Here is a 27,154-nt window from a genome sequence, read left to right as displayed (position 1 = left end):
ATAGCCCAAGGTCCATGGATTTTGGTAGCCTGGCAGGGCAAGCTGAGATAATCAAGGAGCAATGAGGAGCCAGCAGTCACACAGCCCCATGCAGGCAGGGCTGGCAGAGAGCAGCACGTGGCTCGGTGGTGCCTACTTTGCGAGAGCTACCCTGGTTCTGTGCCTGCTCTGTGGAGTGAACAGAACAGTCTCCAGAAACTCCATGGGGACACTAAGAGGAGGGGGTAGCCGGGCTCTGCTTCATCCAGGTCACTCGGCGTACAGTGCCATGTAGGGGCACCTGCTGCCCTGGCTGGGGCAGGAGCGTTCCTGCCACAGGGGGAGCTGGGCTGAGTGGTCCGTGGGGACTGGCCACAGGGCTGGCCAGCTGGAGGAGACTTTCAAGTGGGCAGTTTTCAGCTGCCTGCTAACACAAAACCTGCCTTAAAAGGGAGTGCAGCTGAAGGCGTCTGTCATAGCCAGGCAGTGGTCCCAAAGCAGCCTGGCACCATGTGGAAGGGGAAGCAGGGCCACCAGAGAGGGGAAAGGACATGCCTTGCCCCTTATATTTCATCAGAGTGCCAGATGTACCCCATGTGGTGTGAGGAAGGAGTCCTGACCCGGGTAGCACACTCACTGGGTGCTGTGCCCCGGTGCAGGGGGACATGATGTGGCTTAAATACGGTGCCTGCCTGTATGTGGTGCCTAGGGCGGGAAGAATGAGGAGGAGGCAGGGTGGAGGCCCTTGTAGGACACCTCTCTCCTTCCATGCTGACTGTCTCAGCATCTCAGCATGACTCATGCCTTAGACGGGAGCGGGCTTTCTGGTGATGTCCCGCCAGCATGGGTGCTGGCACCCAAACAGTGCCCTTGCAGCAGGATGCCAGGGGTGCTCCCCAGCCTGCGCTGACGCTGCCAGCAGGTGGGGTGAGCCTGGCACCACCAGCAGCTGCAGTGAGCTTCAGTGGGACAAGGGATCCTGCTGGGAAGAAAGGCTGGAGCCAGGCTGGGTCATAAAGCAGTCCCAGCTGAACGTGAACTTCGCCTCTGGGCACAGCTTGCCGCCTCTCCTACTGCACCCACGGGTGGGATCCGGTGTCAGTAGGGCCCTGTTTGTGGAGGCGAGGGATGCCTCACATTTCAGGAGGCAGTCACTAGGCGTCCTGGCGCTGGGTTTCACAAGCCCTCATGACCTTTCCAGCACAGCAACGTGCCCTGGGGAGGATTGTTTCATACAAAACAGACCTTTGGATAGGCTTTTCATTTCCTTCACAGCCAAACACAAAGGAACAGCAAGTCCTCCCTCCTAATAAAATGACAACAGCCAGTGACACAGATGGGCTGGCTCTCCACAGTGAGCGGAGCCCTGTCCCGCACCCACGCCATTCCCAGCGTCCTACAAGAGGGGGATTATAGCCCCGCAGCTCCCTCCTGCTTCATCTTGCACCCCGAATCTCCCCACGTGCAGGAGACCTGTCTGAGGGTTGACTTTTACACTCCTTTGGGAAAAAAAAAATAGATCTGCGCTCCAAGGGAATGAGCTCAGGTGTTCAGCATCCCATGAATCTTTATCTGGCAGTGTGGTTGATTGACCGATGCCAATCACACCTCCAAGCCCCGCTCAGAGCCGGGCTCTCGGCTACCCGCACAGCACAAGCGTGGGCAGGGAGCTGGGGTGCAGAGGGGAGAAGGGCGCAGTGTGGGCTGTGCAGGCGGCGTGGGGAGCACTGGATGTAGCGGTGCACGGGGTGTGGAGCTGCAAACTGCAAAGGCTGCACGAGGTGCAGGTGAAGGGATTGCATGGGGCAAGGGGTGCAGTGGTTATAGGGCTGGAAGGGGTGCAGGATCCCACCCTAGGAGCCCCTGCAGGGCTATGCCCCGGGCGGGCGCTTCCAGCTGCGGGCGGGGCCGCACATCTGGGCGGGGCGGGGCGGGGCGGGCAGGCAGTGACTCTGACGGGGCCGGAGCGGAGCATCCCACAACCGGTGCGAGCAGCGCCCCGAGCCCAGCCGAGCCGAGACCATGCCTAAGTGTCCCCGCTGCCAGAAGGAGGTCTACTTCGGTAAGGGCTTCCTGCCCCCTTCCCAGCCGCCCGCACCCCGCGGGGACGGCAGGGCTGTCGGGCACCGATGCTGCACCCTGCCCAGCAGCGGGTCCCCCGGACACCCTGGCGCTGCGGGTTCTGGGTGCCCCGATGCTGCGCGCCTCATCTTTGCAAATTCTTGGGGTGCCGCAAAGTTTCTCACCCTGTACTGCGGGTCTCCGGGGTGCCCCGGGTAGGTGACCCTATAGATCCAGCCAAGGAGGTGCCTGGCTGCAGAGCGCAGGCTGCGCTGGGTACTCCCAGGAGAACGTGGGAGCTCAGCCCCATTTCCTTCCCAGCACAGCCTGCAGCCCTGTGCCAGTCTGGAGCCCAAAGGCCCAGCTGGTGCAGCTTGCTGCTCTGAAAGCCAGGGCAGGTGAGCAAATCCTGCCCTCTGGCAAGTTCCTGGCTCAGTGGGTTGCCACACAGTTTGGTGAGGTTTGGCACAGCGGGATGACACCTCCGGGGTGTTATTTTTAAGCCGCGGTTGCAGGCTAGTTGTGAGACTTGTTGGGCTGTTGTCTGCTGCTCGGCTTTCTGCAGATGTCCTGCCTCCAAACTGGGACCCTGAAGCTTCTTCCTCTTCTGGTGCCATGGTCCTGCTGTCCTGACAGGGTATTTGGGGGGTTCAAGCCTCTCCCCCTGCCAGCAGCTGCTGGAACGGGCAGGTTCTGGCTGCCAGACCTCCCCACTTCCCTGATGTAGCTGAACTTGAGGGGAGTTTGCTGGGAGCAGTTTATACACACTCCCTGCTTTTTAATTTACTAGAGACGAGGGATCTGGAACCTAAGTGCCGTTGCTGACTTCTCTCTCTTCTTTATTTGTGTTCTGCTTGTGGGTGTGCCCCAACGACTTGTGTTCTTCCAAGAACTTTGAGGCTCAAACACAGGGGCTGCTTTCCTGATGGAACAGCTGTGTCCATTAGCACACCCTGTGGGTGTGCACTGGGTCTGGCCTGGGCACTGCCCGGAGGGCTGCTGGGGATGTGGTTCCTGCCGCTGGGGAACATTGCTTTGCCTAAACTTGAACTCACTTTGAGATGAGGTTTTGGCACGATATAGTTTGTGTCTCCCTCCTGTGACTGAGGGTCCTGGGGCACCTCATTTACCCATGTGGTTTGATATCAGGAGCTACCAAGGTGGTGGTGTCAGTATCTGCCTTTCCCTGTGGCTCTGTGTCAATCCCAGTCGGGCGGTCTGGGTTTGCCGTGCCCACAGGTGCGGCTGTGGAGACGGCGTTTGACCAAGGAGGGGTTTGAGCTTGTGCTTATCAGGCTGCTCTTACGAAATGTCTCTGTTGATGCAGAGGCTGAGAAGGGTTCAAAAGCTGCTGGAGGACCAAGACTGACGCCTGACTTCTGTGCCTGCAGACAATCCGGAGCACTGACAGAGGAGGCAAAACAAGCCTCACTTCAGGGCACCCTGGGACTCTCAGAGCTTGGCAGTCCTGCTAAGGCGTGCCTCAGGCTGCTTTGGGTCAAAGTCTGTCTGTAGAGTGCAGGGATGAGGAGAAGGTGATGCTGAGAGGACTGTGCATAGGGTTTGCAGGAATCTCACCTACGTGTCTGAGCGCCAGAGGGGCCCTGCTGCAGTGAGCATTGACAGAGCTCCTGCCCAAGTGTTGGTGCAAATGTGTGTGTGAGAGCTGGGGACGCTGAGCTCCTTCCAGAAACCCTGTAATGAGAGGGCCCTGCCACTGGCCAGGCTTGGGCTCCTGGGGGTGCCCAGATGGGGAGGACACTGTGGCCTCTGCCAGGCTGCGGGCACAGGAGGCTCTTTGTGCCACTGGGGAATGGCAGCAGGGCTGCCTTGTGACATTTGGGCACTGCCCCCGCTCCCACCTCTGCAGCCGCCAGCTTGCTCCCTGCACAAGCTGTTGTGGGCATATTTGGACTCCAAAGAAGAGATGCGTCAGGCTGCCGAGGGCCCCTCATGGCACGCACTACCCACAGTGGCTTGATCCCATTGCTCGACCTCCTTTTGCAGGCATGGGGAGAGTGCTCAGACCTGGCTCTGGCAGGGTTCCTGTGGACAGCTCTGTTTAATCGCTTAATAAATTCCCAGGAGCGCAGTTGCCAATATGAGGAGCACATGTCTGCAAAAAATACCCTCCTTCCCTGCTGTGCTACAATTAAAAGCCACCCTGTGTTCCCCCCTCTCTCCGTAAACATGTCTTGGCTCCAGGATGTTGTCCCTCCCACAGCAGCCTGAGCCCCAGCCAAGCTCTAGCTCTGCTCTGGTTTGCCATGGTCCCTGTGGAATCAGAGCTGTGGCTGGAAGGGACTGGTTCATATTGGCAGGGCTTGGCAATGGCTTTGCCTCCCCAGTCCTTGCCAGCATTCCCCTTCACCCCTGCCAACTCTAGCATTCGCTCGGGCTCCAGTTTGCTGGGGAGAAATTAATCCCCTTGCAGGCTGATGTTGGAAGGAGGGAGGTTCTCAGATCTTTGGAAGGTAGATCGAACTCAGCCCATCTTCGTGGATGCAGTAGTGTTCACCCTGGGCGTGGCACCGCTGTTTCGGATCTGTGCGCTTGGATGTGTCTGGCGTTGTATGTGCACAGTGAACACTTGTGTTTGAAACTCAGTGCCCTCTGTCCTGGACAGATAGACGTGAGAAAATGCCCAAAAATGTCCTCCCTAGGGTTGATGACAGAGAGACCAATCTGCCAAAATGGACTTGTGCCTGTTCAGTGCCTCAACTAACCCATCTCCCTTCTGTGGCAGCCGAGAAGGTGACTTCTCTGGGGAAGGACTGGCACCGGCCCTGCTTGAGATGTGAGAAGTGTAACAAAACCCTGACGTCTGGAGGTCATGCAGAGGTGAGGTTTGCTGCCCAGGAGGTCCCAGTCCTCTGCAGCCAAAGGCTGGGATGGGCGGAGGTGGAGCTGAAGGGTGGTCGGGGCTGATGTTCTTTCTCTCTCCCTGCAGCATGATGGCAAGCCATACTGCAACCACCCCTGCTATGCCGCCTTGTTCGGGCCCAAAGGTAGGGTGCCTGTGGCTGGTGTTGCAGGAGGGAGGGCAGGGGGCTCGGAGATCCTGTCTCCGGGCAAGTTGCAGCCCTCAGTGTGCTCCCCATCCCACAGCACTGCTGACTCTGCTCTGCCTCTCTTCCAGGGTTCGGCCGGGGAGGAGCTGAGAGCCACACGTTCAAGTAAACCTCAGGTTGGTCCTTCCCTCGGAGCTCCCCTCCTGCCTCTGGCTCCATGGGCTGGCTGGGGCTGTCCTCCCTCAGGCAAGCAGGGAAAGCAGGCCATGCCACAGCATCTCTCTGGGCTGGCTGTGACTCCCAGTCCTTGCACTGGTGTTTGGGAGCAACCTGCTGGGTGCCAGCTGCTGCTCTCCACCAGCCCCAACTGACTGTCAGCACCCGCTTAGCTCCGGCACTGGATGACAAAGGCTTTTTGCTTTGTGGCTTGTTGGCAAAGACAGGGTCTGTCCTGGAGCACTGTTGTCCTTGGGATATCTCTGCTCCCAGCCCAGCCTGAGTTCACCCACTCCTCTTTTCCATCCCTCTCCAGGTCTGACGGCCAGGGTTCTCAGCACAGTCTGAAGACAGCACAAACACACCGCGACAGACATGCGTTTTTGTTTTTAATTCACTCTGTACTAGACTAGAACGTTCAAAGCAATAAGTAACCAAGGCTGGGGCTGGTGTGGAGAGGAGCGTCTGCTCCAGATGAAGTACTGCTGGGGTGGGGCCTTTGGGTTGCCCTGCCGGACAGGAATTTGGCTGGTATTGCTGAAGGCTGCCTGGAGAGGAGACCACACCCTTCCGGCCAAAACCTAGCTCTGCTTCTGGCACCCAGCTCTTGTGGCTGGGCCCACAGTTGTATTCTCAGTCTTTAATAAACCAAAAGATGCTTCCTCCATGTAGCAGCTGTGCTCTCTGTAATGGGGGTCCCGCAGGACTCACTTGTGAAGTGCTTGCCACTTGCTTGAGGACCCCTTTGTCCTTTGGATTGAGACACTGTGTGATGGCTCCATGTGCTTCTGCTCCTGGTGTGTGCAGAGTCCTGCCCTTGGCTGCCCAGCCCAGAGGCTGCCTGAGCCCTGGGGCAGTGAAAGCAGTCCCAGGTGCTGTGGGTGAGCATGCCCCAAGGGAAGGGGTGATGGATGTTGTACTGGTGCTTGTCCAGGGTTGGAGTCCCCCTGCTTTTGGGAGCAAGGTCCTACTATACCCACAGCCTTACTGGGTCTGTGTGGAGACATTTGCAGAAGTCTAGAGCGTGGTTGCTCCCACCATAAGCCAGCTCTTGTTGCCTGTGGCTGTTATGGGGTTAAAGTGGAGGCATGCAGTGCTGCTGAATGAGGGGCTGAGACTGTTGACCTGAGGTCTCTGTGGCACTCTACAGCCTCCTGGCTATGTCCTGGCCTCAGGCACTGCCTGCTGGAAAGCCATGCCCATGGGCAGCCCCCAGATCTGCTCCTGGATATGAGATGGCCCTGTGCAGCCATTTTTTGGGGCAGAGAAGTGTCTTGCTGGGAGGGGGTTACCTGTCACATCAGGATAACCTGGTATTTGCTGCTTTTGCTCTGAGCAGGCATACAAAAAGACCAAGTGATCTGGGAGATTATGGTTGAGGCAGAGCCAGCCTCCCTTGGTAGAGAAAGCAGACGTGTGGTGTTACAAAGCAAGTGCTGGCTCATAAGAGCTTTGCTCTTTTGTGTTTTAATGTCTTTGCCCCATTGGAAGAACAGCACTCACAGATGTCAAAGATGTCAACTTGAGGGATGTTTCTAAAATGGCTTCTTAACCATGTCTTTCCCTAATCTGAGCCACCCATTTACATATTCAGAGATACCTCATTACCCACTGGGATATTTTCGTCTACAGTTTATGCATGCATTTCCTTAGAGACTGCTTTGCATCTTACAGTCATGCCGGCCCTGCTGGGACTTGGCCAAAACCCTCAGGGGTCAGCGGTACATGTCCAGTGTCAAAATCTTCAGTGTCAAAAGCAGCCTGATCTGATAAGCATCTCAAAACTTCCAATTAAAACTCGCTTGATGCTACAAGGCTCAGCACCCACTAGGAATGCTTCAGTGGGATGAACTCGAACAGCCGGCGCTGCGTCACCTCCCACCCAGTTAGCACAACAAACAGGCGTCTGTGTCAAAGGCAAACCCCAGCTATTGCTGTTCAGCTGTCACCAGACTTCCCAGCCAGCCAGGTCTCGTAGGGTCCCCTGCCCTCCTGCTCCCACCGCTGCCCTTGCCAGCAGCCTCCCGGGGGTGCCAGCACCCATGGACCCATGGCTCCTGGCCACCGCTGCTGGCACCCAGCCACCCCTGGGGCACTGGGACACGGCTTTCCTCTGCCAACTGAGCTTCAAAGCAAACTAGTGATAGAATCTCAGCAGCTTTGAGCGTGCCAGTGAGATAGTGTTTTCCCTCAAGCATTAAAAATAATGGCAAACAGAAGCCTTGTCATCCTCTTGATTTGCATAAATGTGTCCAGCTGGGAAAGGGACCTGTAAATTGGGCTCCTGGTCTTTCCCAGCAGGGCCTTGCACTTGAAACTTCAGGAGCAGCTAATTCCAAGTGTAAGGCACCAGGCCATCGGGGATGACAAGAGAATCAGTGAGAGGTATGGAAAAGCAAGTTCTGCTGGGGTGATCCAGCCCTTCATCTGCCAGCCCTTTCTGTGGGCAGTGGCTGCAGCTGGGGCTGGAGGCAGCGTGTTGCTGTTTGCAATGTGTTGCCTGGGGCTGCTTTTGTCCCTGCCATGAATTTGAGGTGTAGTTGTGGTGGCTAGGGACATCTCTCCCTGCCCTGACTGTGTGGAGGGATGTAGGAACTGAGCTGTGCCAGGTCTGTGCAGCTGCAGCTAAACTTGATCCTGCAGCTGCCTCACTCTGTGCTGCACAGGGGAACGTGTGTTAAAAAACAGGGGTCTCTCAAGCAAGGTCTGTGGACAAGCCCTTGGGTATTGTTTCCCAAAATCTCCTTCTTAGTGTCCTGTTTTTCTGCCTACCCTGCAGTAGAAGCTCCCTGAGCTGGCTTTTAGCCCCAGGACTCACTGCTGGCATATTCCCTTCCAAGCGCTGTGCTTGTATAAGCCAGTCTCTGCCTGCTCCAGCCTTGATGCTGTGAGGTTGGGCAGTTCAGGCACAGGTCACATCCACAAGGAGCCTTGGTCAAAGAAAATATACGATTAACCTATTTTTTAAAAACTTGCTTTGGTCTATAGAGAGGAAGCAGAAACAGCTGTATCGCATTTGGATAGGAAATCCACACCCGAGCGAGGCCTCCCCTCGATGTGCAGGCTGGATCAGCAGCGGCCAGTGCGCCAGGGAGGTGGGGTGTCACCACACACAGTCTTTTCTCCATGGAACAGTATATCTCTGTGGCCTGCAGTGTGAGCTGCACAGACATGCAGCAGTCTGGCTTCCAGTACATTTTGTCTGTGATGCTCTCAGCTCTGAGCTTAGGACAGGCAGGGATGGTCCCTTTGCTCTTAGTGCAGTGATGCCCTGGCTGTGCTGCTCCTGCAACAGGGAGAACAGGATGCTCACTGAAAATCCCAGCTTCCTGGGGGGAGCAGCCAAAGGATGATAGCTTGGTGTGCCCCACCAGCTGCTCCCAATGCTCAGGGCAGAGAGCAGACCCTGGGGAGGTGGCTGGCAGCCCCCATGTCCTGCCTGGTCACCAGGGAGCCATCATGGGGATATTGCTGCCATCACATGGTCCCAGCCCCAAGGTGCCTGTCTGGGACAGCAAAAGGTGTAGGGTAATTTACAGTGTGGTGATGCCCAGCTCAAAGGTCCCCTGCTTTGATGACCTGAAACAGCACCATTACTGACCCTGGAGAAAGGGGCTGTGCTTTCTCTGCCATTATTTCGGAAGCTTGGGCTGAGATCAGTGACGTCTTTGGATTGTGGAGTGATAGTTGCTATAAACACTTCATCACTGTGACAAAGAAAACAAACAACATCACCAGTTTCTCTGGCAGCTGGGTGTGGGCGAGCCTCAACGCCCTGGGTAGGGAAGCAGAAGAGGTTTTGGCAAAGGACAGGAAACAGGATGGGCTCGGAAACTAAACGGCTGTTGCTCCCCACCCTGGCTTTGTGGCTTTCTCTACAGAAGAAAAAAGGAGAGGCAGACAGAAAGGGGCTTGGGGGTCCTTCAGCTGATCTATAAAATGAATGGATGCTATTTCAGCCCCACTGGGGGGCACAGTGCAGGGAGGAGGGGCTGTTTTGAGTCACCTGGCCCTGCATCCTTCTCTCAGCATAGACTGACAGACTTTAATCCAAAGCAAGGGACCCACACCCATCGACTCCAACCTTTGGTCCTGCACAGGAACATCCCCAAGAGTCACACCATGTGCCTGAGAGTACCAAGGACATGAGAGCCCCGGAAGCACAGATGAGGCCGGGCACCTGCTGTGGGATGGCAACAGTTTGTTTCCCTGCAGTGTTTCTCCAAATAAAGCCGTGTCCCTTCAGGGACAGGCAGGGTGCAAGCAGGGCTGGAGGAAAATGGCACAGGGGCTGTGGCTGCAGGGGGTTCCTGCTCTTTCCTGTTCAGAGATCGTGAGGATGATGCCAGTCTGTAACTGTGTGGTATCCAGCTCACCACTGCTCTGAGTATTTTTAAAGCTGATTTGTGTTAAGTTCAAAGAGCTCTAATATCTTTTAGGTCAAGAATGTGTCTGCCCATCTCCTAACACCTCAGAAATCTGCCTTCTTATCTAGACAGTGTGGTAAGAAGGACGGTGCAGCCGATGTCAGGCATCAGAAGCTCTGCAAGTTCTCGTGGTGAGCCAGGACTTCCCGTCCCAGCTCTGCAAAGCAGTGGGTTGGGGAAGCCCCATCTCACCAGCGGAAGCAGCTTTGCAGCGGTGGCAAAGAGGGGCTCAAACTTTGTTCCTGATGGGGAGCAACATCCCCAGCAAATATTGAAGCAGCTGAAGATACTGAAGGCAGAAGGACTCTGGGTAAGTGGTACGACCAGGGGCATAATGAGAGGTGAATGAGCCCATGAACTAGCCCTCAGTACTGGAGACTGAGATCTAGTCAGGGAGCAAGGAGAGGAGGGGACAGGCTGTTCTACCCTAACCCTGTTCCCATTGCTGGTGGTCCATGTTGGAGAGGAGCTGGGTGGGGAAATGTGGGATGGGTGGGATGTTTGTCAGGTCCTTGGCTTTTCCAGGGAAGGAGCCCAAGCATAAAAGTTGACATCAGGCACTTAAAGCTGAATTTTACTTTCATCCCTCTTTTGTTATTTCCAAGGAATCAGGGAGAGTTTCCAAGGGGGAAGGGTGCAAGAGCTTCCTGCCAAAGCCTCTTGTCTTTCTTTGGTGAGTCTTTTGTTAAAGGCCTGGGGGGAAGAGGTCAGAGGGAGTTTCCCTCTGTGCAGAGGAACGTCAACTTGTCTATTAAAGTAAAAAGGGTGAAACTCTGAGAACAGAAAGTTGCTGAGATCTCAGATCTCTTTTCTAATCCTTCCCAATTCACTTATCATACTGAAAGTTCAGACCCCTGCGTCAGAGGGCCTGAAACGCCAACGCCCATCTTAAACATCCAACTGCTGGGAGCTGACCTTGAATTTTGGCGCTACAGCCCACACACAGGCCTATTGCAGACTAACTGACTGTGTCTAGGACAACCTGCACTAGAGCATTCGTGGAGCTGTTACGGTCCCTTTCAGGGATCTCAGTCATGTAAAATTGTGACACGAAGCAACTCAGCATGCTGAACGTGTGCTGGCCATGCCAGCAGTAGCAGCACCTCTTGCATCCACTGGTGAGGGTGGTGTCAGGAAGCAGCTCAGTGCTCTCTGGCAGGGAGATGCCAGGCAGATTGTATTCACAGTCCCTGTGCTGCTCAGCTCCCTCCTGCCAGCATCATGTTGGCCCTGCTGCCATCCCATGCCTTTTCCCACTCTGGTTAACCTGGTGTCTCAGCAAGGGGAGAGAGAGTGCATATAAAAGAGTCTGGAGGGCGCAGGAAAAGGGCTGGAAATGTTTGCAACAGAAAACGATGCAGCCTGCCTGACCTGCTCAGGGTGTGAAATGCTCTGGCCACCCAAGGCCTCCCTTGAGCAGTCAAGGAAAGAAGCTGTGCTCTGCTAGGATGGCTGCAGAGGAGGAGAGGGGAGAGCAGAGGAGTGAGGAGCTCCGGCTGCCCGAGCAGTTGATGGAGCGTGGGAAGCACTGATGCCTGGCCTGGGGGCCTGGCCTGGAGACAGGCTGGCTCCCGCCTGCATCTTCATGGGGATAAAAGCATTAAAAAAAAAAACAAACCACCAAAAGAGCAAAGGAGTTGTTTTCCCAGAAGGAGAGCTCACACCTTCCCCTTGGCAGGGCTGGGCTGAGGTGAAATCAGGAAGCCGTGCTGCCGCTGGAGCGGGCAGGGATGGCTGTTATCACATACAATCGGCATGAGGCAATGGGACGGGCTGCCGTCTTCTCTGGAAACGGTGCACAGAGTCTGTGGTGGCGGGTTGCCATGGCACGGGTGCAAACAGGCGCCCTTGGCCCCGCTGAGTCACCCAGGGCGGAAATGACCCCAGCTGACACACTGTGCCAAAAATGTGCGGCTGCGTGGCTGTGCAGCATCACATGAGCCCAGGAACCCAGAGAGGGCGAAGTCCAGTGGCTTCTCCCCAGGAGAAGCACCCCTGGCCCCTCAGTATGTAGCCAGACCTTCCCTTCCTGTTGTGGTCCCCACTGCCACGCTCACTGCTGGGGCAAACTGCAGCTCGGTTCGTCCCGAATCTGCCCCAGTGCTGGAGGGGACCAGGACAGTGGCCAGGCAGGTCGAACCAATGAGCCAGCTCTGTCCTGCTTCCCCCTGCCATACAGAGGGTCCTGGAGGCTTCCAGTGGTCTCTCGAGACCTTGCAGGTGCCCATGGTGTCATCAGGGTAGTGTGCTGATGTCAGCCAGCCATTACTTCTTTCCATCTGCCAGTCCTCATGGGACTGGTGGCTGAGATAGGAGAGGGGAAGGAGGCCTGGATGCAGCAGGGCAGGGGCTTGCTGCTGGTGGGGTGCCATCACCATCCCCGCTGGAACAGCACACTGGGGGCTGTCACACTGTCACCTCCTTCATCTGTCCACAGCACAAGGTCCATCTCCGCAGCAGGAAACCATTGCCTTCCCATCGGCTTCTCCCACCCTGGGAAAACCACCCAGGGACTCAGCAGAGCAGATAAGTGGGGCCTCACATGCCGGGACTGAGCCCCTGCCACACTGTGCCGCGCCAGAGAGGCTGGGATTTGCTGCCTGGCGTCCGACTTGCCCGTGGCCAAGCGCCAGCTCTCTGCAGCGCCAGGCGTGTTGTGTCAGCTGCGCCCACAGAGCTGTGTGCTGGGGGAGCCACGGGGCCAAGGACCAGGGGACGGTGGCCAGGAGGACAGCCAGCCTGGCTCTGGGGCGCTGTGGGGTTGGTCTGGCCAGTGGGATGGAGAGGCGCCACAGGGGCTCTGGGAGTGCTGGGATGGTGTGGATCCCAGCTGCCACTCCATGCTGGGCGGTGATGCTCACTGGCCTGGGGGACCAGTGAGTTGTTGGCCTAGTGTGTTGGCTGGGGGACAGGAGCCCAGAGGAGGGGTGACGGCAGAACCATCTGTGCGTGCAGTAGGTGATGCAGGAGAGCCCTTGTCTCGGCAGCTGCTCTGGGGAGGAAAGGGCTAGACAGAGGATTGTGTGTGGGGACAGGGATAGCTTTGAGCAGGGTTTATGGAGTGGTCAAGAAAACACAGGAAATTGGCTCCAGCTGAAGGTCCTCCTGCTTGGAGATTACAGCAGGGACGGGAAAATAGACAAGCGATGTGTCATGGAAGGAACAGACAGCACCCATAAGCAGCAAGGTATGGAAAGCCAAGGAGGATGCCAAAGACAGCAGAGGATTGTCCAGGTTCGATAAGGCTCTGGGCAATAAAAAAGGACTTTATGGGCCGTTGGGAACCAAAGGCAAAGAACTGTGTGGAGGTGCCAAACCTGTTAGGAAGGAGAGCAAAGAAGTGGATAGAGATTGCTGAGCTAGAACTGGATGAGGGATAAGGAAAATGCTTTCCAGGCCATTAGGAAAGGGGGATGTGAGACAACAGCTGCTAGAGAAGATATTTTAAAAATCCTTAAGCCTGGATAACTCACACCCAGGGGTCCTTTGAGGGCTGGCTGGAGTAGCAGCCAGGATCCACAGGACTGCAAGAGCTCTAAGACAGCACTCAGCATTGGAAAGGGCTGCGCTCCCCAGCACAGGGGTGGGAGGCAGGAGAGGAGCAAATAGAGGGAAAGAGTGCAAACACAGTTCATGTTGGTTGGAGGTCTCGTTGGACCACTGTGATTTCTCTCCTCACTGTGAGCAGCCACTTGGCTGCAAGAAGCTGGTCTGTAGCAGGAAGGAATTTCACATGTTGTTTCATGTTGTTCAGATATTGGGGAAAAAAAAAGGAAAAGCATCACGCCAGATCCATAGTGAGCATGTTAAATGGGCTATGAACTGGGTAGCTGGCCAAGAAACCACCAGTGGGAGTTTCCAGCAGGTCTCATGTCTAGGCACAGGCAGGACCCCTGCAGTGCTGATGGAGCAGACTGGTGTCCCTAGCTGTGCTCCCTATGTAAACCCTCAGTGGGAATCCATCTCTGGGCCGGGTTTTGGCTGTGTAAACCCTGGCCAAGGGTAGACTCTCCCTCTCAGGTACTCACGCTGTCTCCCAAATGGCAGATCCGTTTCTCCCCCACTGCCACCCAAGGATTAATCCCTGGGATTGCTTCAGTTAAGGGGTTCTCTGCCTGGGTACCCGAACTTGCAGCATCACACCCTGCTGAGCCAGAGGCAGATGGGAATATCCGCAGACCTGCTGCTGCTGCCAAACCCTGTGCTCTCCCATCACTCGAGAAGCGGCTCCCTGGTGTGCCTGCAGCAGAACTGCGTTTTTGGAAGAACTGAAGCAGGGTTTTTGCAATAGCTCTTCCCGCCAGGAAAGGATGGATGTTTTTTTGCCGGGCGGGACACGCGGCCGTGGCTCAGGCCACGTGCGGGCAGTGGGAAGTGACATGTGCGGGTCACTGACTGCCCAGGGATGGCCGGGAGCGTTCTCTGCCCCCGGGCCGCGCGCACAGGCGGCACGAGCAGCGGGACGAGCCGGGATCCAGGACATCCAGGGAGGCAGGCGGGGAGCCCGCAGTGCTCCCTCCCGGCGGGCAGGGGGCACCGCAGCGGGCGGGACGGGCGGAAAGGCAGCGCGGGGAGGGCGGGAAGCGGCGGCGGGATGCGGGGGCGGCAGCGCGTGCAGCACCGGGAGCACCGGGAGCACCGGGAGCACCGGGAGCGGGGCCGGGCGCTGTCCGCCGCCGCTGGGGCGCTGTGCCGGGCTCTGCCACCCCGCGCCCGGCCCGCCCCCGACACCCTGCGCCGCGCCAGGTTCGACCGGCCGCAGGCGGTGAGACCCCCGCCCTGCGACAGCGCACGGGGACCGGGACACCCGAGTGGCACTGGGCCGGGGGACAGGGGCGGCTGTGCGGGGACAGGGTCTGGGTGGGAGGGCGAGAGGGACTGAGCCTCGGGACAGGCGCCTGGGTGGTGAGGCTTTGGAGTGGTGCTCAGCTGACACGTGTTAGGGGACTCTCAGCTCGCTGCTCTGGTAAGGGTTTTATCGTGCTGGGGTTTTAATTTAGAGCTTGGTGTTTCACCGTGGTCTGCAACACCTTTCCAGTGTCACCTGAGGTTTGCTGCCCTTTACTGTACCCCAGCTTGGGTCTTCCTGCTTTGCCTCCAAGGCCTGCGGCTCGCACACAGGGTGCCCCCCTTGCTCAGTTAGCTATTTTAAGGATTTTACGAGTGTTGACTGAAATTCCAGCTGTAAGAATCACTGTTTCAGTTTGTCAGCGTGCTGCCCTTGTGCGGCCAAGAAATTGATTCCCAGTTCCAGCTTATTCTGTGCTGCCTCTTGTTTGTGAGTTGTTGACACTATCGTGGCTCAGATCTTTTCAGTGTCTTCAAGTGCTTGTTTGAGCACGGGTGAGTTGTGCCATATGTGGTTATATCATAGCAGATTTTGGAAGCTGTGCTCCTGTATGTATGTGCCTCAGAGTAGATGTGCTGGGTCTTGCTGCACAACCAGCATTAGTCCTTCTCTTTCTGAGTGCACCTTAACTGTAGGTAGAGTTCATAAGACAGGTAATACATGAACCTGCCTGATTCAACGGTGTTGGCAGGATACAGGTGTGCCCTTCCATGCATATGATGCTCAGATATGGATTTGTCTAATTAAGGCTAAATATATGGCAGATATTTTGCCTGCTGATCTTCTCTGCCTGTGTCTTTCTTTTGCAGAGCCTGGATTTCTGGAGGCTGCTCTATGCACTTCTGAAACAAATCCATGGAGGCAAATGGACAGAGTCTGATGCCATAGGTAACCTGATCAGTCTGGCTGACTGTGTGATTTCCATCTGTCCCAGTATGTTCTGGGACTGGTTTTGTAGCACGATTTCTTTGGGTCCTTGCTCCCTGTTCATAGTGCTCCATTTTTAATACCTGCACCACCAACATACTGTGCATCACAGCTGTGCAGGCAGGTTTACTCCTCTTTGACTTGCTTTGTCCAGGAAACTGGGGTGTTCTTGTGTCTTCCAGAGGCTCTTGCTTCCATTTGACGTTTTGTTGCAGGTAAATCTCTGCAATGATCTTGTGCATTCTCAGCATCTACAGAGGGATGTACAGAAATAGAGTTGTATTTCCTTTGATTCCTTCTTTCCCCATTCCACATATGACATGTGATTTTGTGGTTACTTTTCTATCGAGTCCTATGTCAGAGCTGTGAATTGTAACATGTGAACCGTAAAGGCAGTGTTTTGTATTGAAGTTCTAGACAAAACAAGAAGTAGAGTGTGTGTGATTATTTTAGGGAGACCATGAATATCTTTGTGGACAGGACCAGTACTCCAGAGAGGAGCTGAATGTAGATTGGCTTCTCACAATGACAGAGCACTATTCCTAAATACATGTTATTTCAAGTATGACATGACTCCCCAAACTTCTCTTTTGAGACATGTCTATCTAGAGCCTTTTCATTGCCAGAGGAAGTTTTGAGAATAGGATTGTGATGAGTCAAGAAAACACTCCTCAGGCCGAAACCACTTGAAATCCACTTTTGCCATGAAAGCAGAAGCCCCTAAACAACAGTGTTTAAGCCCCTGAATAGCTGGGAGTCTGGTGGCTCTGTAAATGGAGTTAAAAAAGGTTAAGCATTGTGGAGCGTGGAGCAAAATCAGCATAGTTTTGCTGGTAGCTCAGCAGGAAATCAGCATGGTTCTGTTACTCACAGGACTGCTATTTTTCATTTGGCTGTTTTTATTTTTCCACTCATCCACAGTCTGCTGTGTATGGTAAGTCTGTTTATTGACTGTCTCCTACAGCTTTGTGGATGTGGTACTGCACAAGTGCAACCTCACTGGATTCTGGCTGCTTCCATACTAATTCCTTGTAGCATCTGGAGACAAGATTTCCATGTGCACGAGGTGGGTTGCTGGCTCTAGAGAGAGCAAATGCAGCCTCTGCTGGTACATTGTGGTTCTGCTCAGCACTGCTGAGCTGATTTTTAAGAAACTTGTTTAGTTACAGCTTGATGATTAAAGCTGAAGTTCAGGCTGGAGAACCATACTGTTTTTCAAAAGACACTAATTACCTTTGCTTGGCAAATGACTGAGTTGTCTGCCGTGAACATGATCAATATTTTACTGCTTTTTTTCTCTGCCCCTACTGTGGTCTCTTGTGTATTTAATGCAAATGAAATAAGGTCCCTTTGGTCCCTTGGGCATAGGGACCAAATAACTTTCTCAGGTTTATACAGGATCTTGTTGTACAACAGAGAATTGAAATGGATTCCTCTAATCCAAGTCTAGTGCATTAGTCCATGGATCAGGCTTTCTTTTTCTTTGCTGTTTTTGTACAACCTCTTAATTACCTTAGTTAAAATGAATAGAGCAGCAGTTTCCAGATCCCAGAGAAAGGTTGTGAAGACTCCTTCAAGTATAAAGGTTACCGTGTGCATAGGAACAGCTTTCTGGAAAAGAGAAGCCATTCTCCAATGGTCTGAGATCCTTTATTTTTCCAAAAGAAACACTGAACGTTGGTCCGTAGTTAGCAAGTGTTGTGTGGGGTCACAGTGGTTCTTCTCACTTTCAAGGTGTGTATTTCTGTTTTGAACTAGTAGTTTTTATTAGTCAGTTTTTGATCTGATCTTGTCATATGGGTGAATTTTAGAAGAGATTGAAATTTGCTTTGAACAGAACAGCTCCTGATCATTCTCTTGTTATGGCTGTGATGTGATATTTAGCAAAAACTTTCTGCGTTATGTTTTTAATGGGTTGATGTATTTTATTGCCTAGCTAGCAGAAAATAAAATAGTTCTAAAATCGTATCTAAAAAAGCCCACACAGTCTGTAGTATTAAAATATAGGAACTATTGTGTTCTTGCAAAAAAGAAACCAGCAACCCCACTGAAGCCTGCCAGTCGGTGGTTATGAAATTCTGCACATGGCTCTTGGTTTCTCCTTTTGGAAGAATTTTTTCTTCACACAGTGAAAAGCACTTACTGTAGACTTTGGTGGGAAGCCATTAGTACACTCCAGCCCCTTAAATATGTTGTAATAGTTGGTCTCTTGTCAGTGCAGTATGAGTTAGAGTAAGCTGTGAAAATACTCTGGGCATAACCTTACTGATGAAGTCATGATTAATGGTTTCATGCTGCTTGTCATGCTTCAGGCTGAGAGTCAATGAACTTGGTTAACAACCTGACAGCCACACCAGGTACCAGTGCAATATACATGTAGATACTTGGAGGAAACATTTCTTTTATGGAATGGCTATTCAGTTTTTATAGTATGGGAAAGAGGTCTGGAGCTGCAGTATATTTTTGTTTGTTTGACAAACGAAGCAGAAAATGTTGCTCTGAAGCAATATTTTCCCGTAATACCACTACCTATGTAGGTGTTTCTTGGCTGAGTGAATGAGGTAATGTATGTGTGTCTGTTCTTATACTTGGTTTATAGTTCTTTTCCATTTTAGCCTGCCAGGCATATCTCTTATTTGAATATCATCTTGTAATTCTCTGAAAATATTTGTCAGGATTCTTAAAGCGGAAGAGCACAGCTTGAGTATAGTTTTAAGAGAGTTGAATCCTGAGGACAATCCCCAGCTTGATTTTACTTGCTGAACATACTTTTATAAATAATATGTGTGAAGAAGTGGATTAGTTGGAAGGCCCATGTTGGGTCTTTCTCTATAAATTGCCTAATGCTAATGAAATGCCATCAGATGTTGTCAAAGAGGAGGTGTTTGAGTGATTCGTGTTATCTGCTGTCTGAGTGGTGGTTTTTCCTCTCAGCTTTGTGTTGTGGAGGAATCCATCTTGGTCCTCTGGGTGCTTGTATAACCTTTACTGCCATATATCTGAGCACTGTTGCTTTTTAGGTAGAGCACTGTAGAGATGAGAAAAACTAAGTGACTTCTCTAAGATCATGGAAAGGCTCTTTGAGCCCCAGTTTCACATCAATGCTTTGACCACTCACCTGCAACTCCTGCCTGATGCTTACACTGATCTGTACCCTCTCCTGTGAGGGCAACGTGTTGCAGGGAGAGAGGTGAAACATGGGTAGGTAAAGGACCAGAACAACACAGAAATTCAGGTGGTGAATTGCCTTGGTGGATCTGTTCTGAGTTGTATATCAGAGCAGGGAGATAATGATAAAGGAAAGAACCACCTGGCTTGCTGTCCTTTCCTCCGCTTTGATATGTGATTTTTTTGAGGAGCTCCTTGAACCTGCAGATGGCAGCATGTGATGCTTGTTTGCTTTGAAAAGGGAGGAAAGCATGTATTGATCTTCCTTCCTTTTGGAATATTTCTACTTTTACCTGTTATGGCAGTTCCTTTCTTGACAGATGCACAAAGAAAAGGAAAGGACAGCCTGAAAACCCTGCTCATGTGAGAATGTTCAAGAGTGATCAAAGTAAAATCTCTAATATCAGAGTCCTCCTCTTGTGCATGAGGGATTGGAGTGCTTATCTACAGCAAGATGCTTAGCAAGCACAGACATTTCTGCCACCCTAACATTGTGAAGAGAAGCTGCTTTTTTCATTCGCAGGCTCTGCAGAAAGAGCAGTGATTTAGGTGTTTAGGTTTCCTTTTTGTGTCTGTAATGCAGAAACAAGCTAGGTTTAAAACTGCCATCTGTCTCTGCAGGAGCTCTACTGTGCAAAACATTAGCCCTGCAAAAAATTAGTAGCTCTGTGCCGTCGTGTCACCTGCTTAATAATGCTCCTGATCTTGTTTTTTTTCTTCAGTCATGGTTAATGTCTTTGTCAGGAGTTCATTTGTAGCTTTCACGTGGTCAATCACATATTTCTGGTCCTGCTGCTGAATATGTGCAGTAATCTGGTAACATTTTCAGCTGTGTATTTGGACTGAGGAACACTCTGGAAGGAGGCATCTCCTTAGGGATCTGCACTTTTGTTTCCCTAAATCCTAAAGTTGGTCAAACAGTCAAACAATATACCTTCCTCTGGGTTTTCGAGGCACAAAGGGCTTGTTTGCTTATTATGTCTCCAGCTCCTCCCAGTCTCAGCAGAGCTGTGACAATGTGCTGCTCCTGTAGGGTTACTGGCATAGGTCTGCTTGTAGGTCCTCCCTGTGTGTTGGCTGTGTATTACTCCTGGTGGGTAAGACTCCTTTAGCATTTTGCAAATCCAGTTAAATCAACCTCTCTTCACTGTGGGAGTCTCTTGTAATTAATGAAATTCCTTTTGAGCGCAACATGATTTTTTTTCTTGTTTTGTGTTTTGAAGCTGGTCATTATGTGGTTTTTGAGCTTCAGCAGGTGATGCCAGATGCAAACAATATGTGTCAGTGCTAAGGGACACTTTTAACACAAATGTCAAGGACCAGGCAAATGAGTACGTAGTGTGATGAATTGGTGTGTTAATTAAGGACAGCAGTGACAATTCTTGATTGTGCAAGGTTTGTACTTCCTGTTATTTTTGTGTGTGTGTGTTTTATATGAAAGGCTGTGGAGATAGTGAAGCATTACACTGGAAAAGGGGAGCAGCTTTCTTCCTTGCTTTGTAAGAATGCCTAAACTGCATCAAACTGTAGATTCCTCTAGCTCCACCCAGCTGTGACAGCTGTCAAAAGTGAATGCCTTGGGGACAGGAGAGAGCAAATATAGAAGGATACTTTCAGGGTGGGGGTATTTTTTCAGTCTCTAATCTCTTACATCTTCGACTTCCCAATTCAGAGAGGTTATATTTGTGTTTCATAAGCTTCCATGAACTCCTGTTCTGTAAATCCAGTTCCTCCTTGAGCCTATGTGACTCTTAAGAGTCCACAGTGTTCCATGGCCAGAAATTTCAGAGCTTTGATGTATGTGTGAAGAGCTTCTCTTTAACTTGCTTTGGCTCACATGCTTGCTAGCTTTGGTGGCTTGCAGTTCTCGTATTGCATATTATGCAAGCAAATTATCCCCTCTTCATCCATTCCACAGCACCCCCATCGTTTTGAAGAGTTTTGTCATATCCGGTCTCAATCATCATCTTAGTCTACTTCATCAGTTCTTACAATGCAGCTGTACTTGTGATTGTACCTGTCCTTTCTCTTTGTTTCTTTCTAAATCTTCTGTAGCCTTTATGGGACCAAAGAAATAAGGGTCACAATGAGTATAGGCAATGATGATATGTTGTTCCTTGTGTTCTGTTTAGTGTCCTTTCTGTGTTTCTCACGTTGAGTTTGCTTTTGGATGCATATAAGAAACAACTGTGATATTGTTATTAAAAATCTTATCACCTAAGATTGTGTTCCTGAGTCCAGTGATCAGCTCCAAGCCCATTCTTATGTCAGTAAAATTAGGAACATTTCTTTCCTTGGGCACATCGTTTTTCATTTTTTCTAAAAATACTTTTATCTATCATTTTAAAGCTTGGCCTCATTAGGCTCTGAAGCTCTTAACGATCTGCATTCTTGACTACTAATGTCACATCAGCACCAAGCTTTCTGTCACTGTCACATGTCTGAGTGTCATTTTGAGTTGTTTGAACAGCAGCTGTTTAGCACAGAGTATGTGAAACCACTATTTGTTCCTGCCCTCTGGTTCTTGTCCGCTGGGCACTTGTCATTGATTTAAGGGCCTTTCCTCTCCCTCCGCCACAGTTGCCTTAGTTTCTTTGTGCTAGTTGAATTCCACTAGGAAGTCTAAATGTCCTGCATTGGTTGAATCTTCCTTAATCACTTCTTTTTGCCTTTGGAGAACTCCAGAAACATTTTGAGCAGGATTTCCTTTTACAGCTCTTAATTCCTAGCCAGTATGTGTTGTTTGTCATTGTGCCCCCTAATTATGTTCTTTATTCTAACCTTGCATTAGCACAGAACTGGGGTTTACTGGGCAGAACCTTTTTTAATAGTAACTTTCTCTCTTTTTTTGCTCAGTATTTTACAGTTCTGTAGTGCCTGTCTTTTAGCTGTCAGGTAACATTTGCTGGTGTGAAGGAATATGGATCAGAGCATTCCTAAGGATTTAATAGCGCATGTGGTGTGCTGCTGTATATCTGCCTGCTCACTGGAGCTCAGAGATTTGCAGCAGGCTGTGAAACCCCTATCTCTAAATTCCAGTTTCATTCAGGAGCAAAGTGATTCAGAGTGTTTACTAATTCATAGCATGCTTGGTAGCTCATAAAAAATGAATAGGTGAATTGGAGTCCTGTTGTAGTGGGGATGGCTAGTTACCTTTTTTCCCTTTGTTAATCTCCAAGAGGCCATTGCTGGCCTTGACCTCAACTTTGAATTTCTTCTATTCCCTTGGCAGTAGTTCCTGTAGATCAGAATGGGGCAGCTTAAAGAGGGCTTTTACCCTTTGCCAGTTGTTGATAAAGACTGTAGTCTCCACAGACTTCCGGTAATCTGAGGCTTGATTAAAAATCTTGCTCTCAGAGGAGGCAGCAGTTTCTGGAACTGAATGGATAAATGCAGTGAGTAGTACGGTGTGTTATTCTCAGTTGTTTTCTTCTTTTCAGATAACCAAATCGGGTTTGTAAAGTCAGCGTTGTGGTACCATGGCTATGACAGGCCGGAGCTCTATCAGCTCCCTGCCGACGGCTCAGCGGGCAGTCGGGAGCTCCTGCTGGCGTTTTCCTGGATGCTGCACAGACTTGGCCTCCTGGAGCAGCTTTTGGCTCGGAACAGAGTGAGGACCGGGGATGAAACCTCTGTGTGCACGGTGAGCACATTTGTGTCCTTTCACCTTATCCTGTCCATAAGTAACGTTCTGTGACAGCAGCTGTGTTATCACTAGTGTGTAATGGGCGGTATCTTGCTACCTTGGCAAACAAATGTCTTAATCCAGCTTTAAAAAAAAAAAACTTACAGGGGCCAGCATCTGGAAACTGTTTTCTTTCCCTTCTCTAAGATTTCTGTGTTCTGCAGGTCATCTGGGTTCCTTCTCATTCTCAGACTCCCATCCCTGCCTGAATTCCCTGATTTCTATTTCCAGTATAGGTGAGACCACAGTGGAGGAGTGCAAGTAGGTGAATGTCTTCAGTCTCTGCTTCTGAGTTCTGAGCTTCCAGCCTGTGTCTTGAGTGGTTCTGCAGTGCAGGCAAACAGGTTAGCAGTGAATGCTGGGTGTGTTGCCATTGGGTAGAGCAAGTAAGGGTAAGGCAAATAATACTTTAAAAAAACCCATCAGTCTCAAATGGCAGCTGCTGCTCTGGAGGTACCTTATGACCTTGTAACCTCTGTGAGAACACAGCAGGGTATGTTGTTGTTTTCATCAATAAAAAGATGTTAGTACATAGAAAGTCTGCTCTGAAGTAAGCTAAGGATCGCTGTGTGTCTGCTTTAGCTGCAATATATATATATATACTTGATAAAAAAAGAGAGAAAGAAAAGGAAATGCTCTTTAAAACAACTGAAGTGAAATTCTCAGCTGAGCAATGGCCTGAAAAATCTTCCACTGCATGGGGTCTCTTTAATGATTATGAAAACTGGAAAATATTTTCCTGAAATGAAAACGTTGCAAAACAAAAATCCAGGAAATAGTATTTGGTTCTGTGCATTGCTAAGATCTCTGCCAAAATGAGCAAAGCATGAAAGCCAGTACTTGCTGGCAAAGTACATCGGTTAGTCTGCTAGTGAGAATAAATTTGAGGTAAATCCTTACCCCTTATCCTCATCTGAAAAAATGGAGTCTCAGTGACTGTGGGCATAGCTGTGGTTCAAACTGATATTCATGTGGTTTGCTTTTAAAATTTTGTCTGAAATCCCCAAAAGTGAACAGGGTCTGTTGTATTAGAAGAGAAAATGCAGCTAATCCCTAAATTAAGGATGCAGTCATGTTCTGAGTATTCTTTCAGCCTAAATTTGAAACAAAGCCTGCAGCCTGCTAAATTGCTGATAATATGCCAAATACCCAACATATCAAGGGCCATTGAAATTAATTCATTTCATTTCAGATTACCACTTTCTGGCCTTTTTTTTTTTTCCCTTTGCAGTTCCTTAGCAACACTGTTTTCTTTCCCTGCAAGCTGAACACTTCCATCAGCTCTGAAGGATTTCAGGCCAGTCATTCATAGAGGGACAGGGGTGTTCATGACACATGATGGACATGGAGCTCAGCTGGTGCATGGAACTCATAATCTTTAGATCCTGAGCTGGGGAAGGTTTCCAAAAGCTTACTTTTACGTGCGCTTACATCTTCAGAATCAAAAGCCAAGTGATTCTTGAAATTAAAAACTCAACGTTGGTGAAAATGTGATGAAAGGTGGTAAGAGGTGGTGCTTTGTGTGGCTAATGTAATAAATATCATCTTGAGGTAGTTGTTGGTAAGGACAGGTATGGTTAGTAGCCTAGGATGATTATGTGGGTTGGCTGCTTTTGAAGTTAGATAAGAAAGTCCTTCAGGGCACCTTGGCTCGTGGCCTCCAGCTTGTATTTTTTGGAAGGGCAGTGCTGCAGTTCGTCCTGAGCCGGGATACTGATGCCTGCAGCAGGATGCCCTGATGAGCAGGACTGAAGAAGCCTTCTCTAGCCTTCCACCCCATGGCTCTCTTCCAGAATGGGAAGTTTATAAACTGTGGGGGAGACAGTTAAAAGAACAAACTGGAACCCGTGCTGCTGTGCAGGAGGAATAAGAGAGGGAGGAAGGAAGGAATCGGTGCATCTCAAACACTAGTTCCTGGCTGCTGTAGCGCAGGTCTGTTCTCTGTATTTACTGTGCTGATCTGTCAGCAGGTTGGTGACTCCAGAGACAGTAGGTGAAAGTTCAAACCTTGCATTGGCCAACACTTTAAAAGAAGTAATCACTAACTCTTATTAGATCTATAAAGACTTAAGTACAGTCTGAATTGGAGGCTCACATCGATTTACTGAAGTGTCTACTTGGGAATTCTCACTTGTTATTTCTTTAAAGCACTGGGCAATTAAGTGACGGAAGTGGCTTTCAAAGGCTTTTTACACCCCTTGTGAATTTCCATCTCAGATATGCACTGTTCTGGTGTCAGTTTTAATGTCTTTTTTTGCTTTGATGATCATGTACAGGCAGATTATTGTCGAGTGCCATTCATTGATTCCTGTTTACACATATAAAATCCTAGTATATAAGACACATGAAAACCTGGATGGGAAACACTCTCCTTCACTGAACTTGTAAGGCACACCTGGGGAGTTCTCATTCTCTCTCTTTGAGAAGCAGATAATTGATATAAACTTGCCTTTTTAGCACATTTGGTATTTGACTAAATTTTTTTTTACCCGGCTTTTTAAATTTTAGTAATACCATCCCAGTTTTCTCCAAATCTGTGATGGTTTGTGCAGGTAATAGCAGTACTCCATGAGCATGTATTCCTTCTGTTTCCAGGGAGGAATACTGCCTGTACTGGTATTGTTTACAGAAATCTTGACAGTCACTGCTGTTCCATAAACCAAGTTATTAGAGGAAAGTGTTAACATAACAGTCAAGCTTGATGTTCCCCCCAGCAGGAAACCAGGAAGCTGTTGGCACTAGTTTCAGAAAAAAATAAATTTTCTGGTTTTTTTCCACCTCTTCACCTATTCCAGTGAGAATGGAGGAGGGAATTTTATTAACCTTATTGATTCTGACTCAGAAGCATAATTACTTTCCAGATCTTTATGGGCTATTTTAGTCTGTCAGCTTTCATTTTTTGATTTCCCTCCCTTATTCCCTATGCTTTGGTTCTCTTTGTCCTTCTGTCTTCCTAATAACTCTCACCATTTATGCTTTTGCCCTTTTTTTGCTATTATTGTTGCTGGATTCAGTAGCTTCTAAGGAACACTTTTTTTAAAAGCCGTCTATAAACCTGAACAAAGGGTGTAGGATCTGTAAAGTTTCTCCTGCAGAATTTTCCTCACTTCAGTGTGGCTGACAGGTCTGTTCTAGCACTCCTGATTTGCACTGCTACCCCTACTGTAGAGGCTTCTGTCTGAAACTAAGGGAGGAAAATGCTTAAGCTTTGATTGTCTGCCTTTTTTACTTTTTAAAGTCACTTACTGTATAGGTAACAAACTCTGAAGTGTTAATTTTTGTCTTTAGTTACTGACATTGCCTGTAGGCTTAAAAATATTTTGTGGAAGAGGTGATTAAATTAGGAATATATTTTTACCATACAAGAACTGGAGCACATTTCAGTTTGGACTCTTGAAATACACTTTTTTTGTGTGTGTGTTAAAGCACAAGTTACAAATGATAGCTGAAATTGTCTCCCTGTCATTCTGTGTGTGCATATGAACATGCTATTCCTTCTTATCTTTTTTTTTTTTCCTTTAATTTCATGCTTTGAACTAGTCATGGAACCTTATTCCCAATGAAAAACAATTTCCTGTGCTGTGCTGGAAAAGGTGTAGTTACCAACATTTTGCTTGACACAGTGAATACACGATTAAGAGGTGGATTTTTTTTTTCCCCAGGCAGAATGTCAAAGTAAAATGCTCTAGCAGATGAGTCTGAAATGATCAGAAAAGCTTATAATTTATTGACTCTGCTGCCTCTTTGAGAATGTCTGAATTTCAAATAAATGCAAAATGTCTTGAACTTGACATTACAGCTGATATGTTCTGGATGGGGTTTGCTGACAGGCACTGGAGTCACTTGAGCTGTGGGAGAAGAAGATGAGGACTGGTGTGCTAATAGAATTTAGTGTGGCCAAATTGGTACTCTGCCGAAATCCAGTGTAGGGAGCTCCTTCCTTGGCTGTTGGGGAAACAGAGGGATTATAACAAGTTTCAGTGCCTCTCCTGCCCTCCAGTGACGGGGAGCAGCCAGTACCTTTGGTACCTTCTGATTATCCTTGGAGCCTTTTAATTTAAATGCAAACATCCTCTGCGTTTGCTGTCACACTGTAAGTGATCTGGGTTTAACTCACATTGGAGGATCCTTTGAAATAAAGCACATTTTCCTCAGGAGAACAGAAGGACTGTGCAAAGAGGGGCATGGAAGGGCTCCTACACATGGCAGAGCTCTGCCTCTCCTCTCCTGGAGGGCAGGTACTGTTTCCCCTGTTGGCCTCTGGCTCCAGGTGTGCTGCTGATGCAGAGTGCTGCATCTACCTCTCTCCGTGGGCTACCCCTGCCCTGCAGCTTCCCACAGTGGAGCAAATGCACATGGGCAAACAGGGCTGCAGCTGCAGGCAGAGGAAATGCAGTACAAGCCATTATCTGTGTTGCATTTCTTGAGCCCTTTAGTGCTCTCCGAGTTAAGATCTACCCTGTCGTGTGTTTGTCTTAGTATATTTAGTTTCCATGTTTTGTCTGAATACTTAATGCAGTGAGCACTGGGATTTTCATGTTCTTTTAAAACCTTGCAGCTCCAAAGATTAGGCAGTGCTGCCACGCTCTTTTGAAGGCACAGTGCTTTTGCTGTATTGCAGAGCTCTTAAATAACCTCCCAAATGAGTGAGGAGGGACGGGATAAAGGGCTGACTTGCTCTAATGCCTGAGGCCTGTGGCTACTGCCAGACAGTCTTGTTTGAACAAGGCAGGCATTGGTAAAAGCTGTGTTCACATTTTCTGTCTTCCCTCAGCACCTTCTCTTTTTCACTCTTTGCCAAGAGTAAGCTCTTGGGAGTGCTGTTGTAAGT

The 27,154-nt window shown here is 50.0% G+C and overlaps 2 protein-coding genes across 2 annotated transcripts in view; both read left to right on the top strand.

The window, feature by feature from the left end:
• The first annotated feature begins 1,935 nt into the window (after positions 1–1,935).
• CRIP1 (cysteine rich protein 1) lies at positions 1,936–5,938 on the top strand. The gene is made up of 5 exons (XM_017815768.1): positions 1,936–2,041; positions 4,787–4,881; positions 4,991–5,048; positions 5,180–5,227; positions 5,584–5,938. The coding sequence occupies exons 1-4, from the start codon at positions 2,002–2,004 to the stop codon at positions 5,218–5,220; spliced, it is 234 nt and encodes a 77-aa protein (XP_017671257.1). The 5' UTR covers positions 1,936–2,001; the 3' UTR covers positions 5,221–5,227; positions 5,584–5,938.
• Positions 5,939–14,099: 8,161 nt separating this feature from the next.
• The window catches only part of CUNH14orf80 (chromosome unknown C14orf80 homolog), a 71,572-nt gene continuing 58,517 nt past the window's right edge, over positions 14,100–27,154 (top strand). Inside the window, exons 1-3 of the mRNA XM_017815638.1 lie at positions 14,100–14,459; positions 15,353–15,431; positions 22,079–22,281. Of these exons, the coding sequence (XP_017671127.1) occupies positions 14,100–14,459; positions 15,353–15,431; positions 22,079–22,281 (642 nt within the window). The remainder of the gene's footprint in view (positions 14,460–15,352; positions 15,432–22,078; positions 22,282–27,154) is intronic.

The sequence above is a fragment of the Lepidothrix coronata genome, unplaced genomic scaffold (genome assembly GCF_001604755.1).
Source record: "Lepidothrix coronata isolate B3197 unplaced genomic scaffold, Lepidothrix_coronata-1.0 Scaffold52, whole genome shotgun sequence".
Lineage (NCBI taxonomy): Eukaryota > Metazoa > Chordata > Aves > Passeriformes > Pipridae > Lepidothrix > Lepidothrix coronata.
This window is presented reverse-complemented; position numbering and strand designations above follow the sequence as displayed.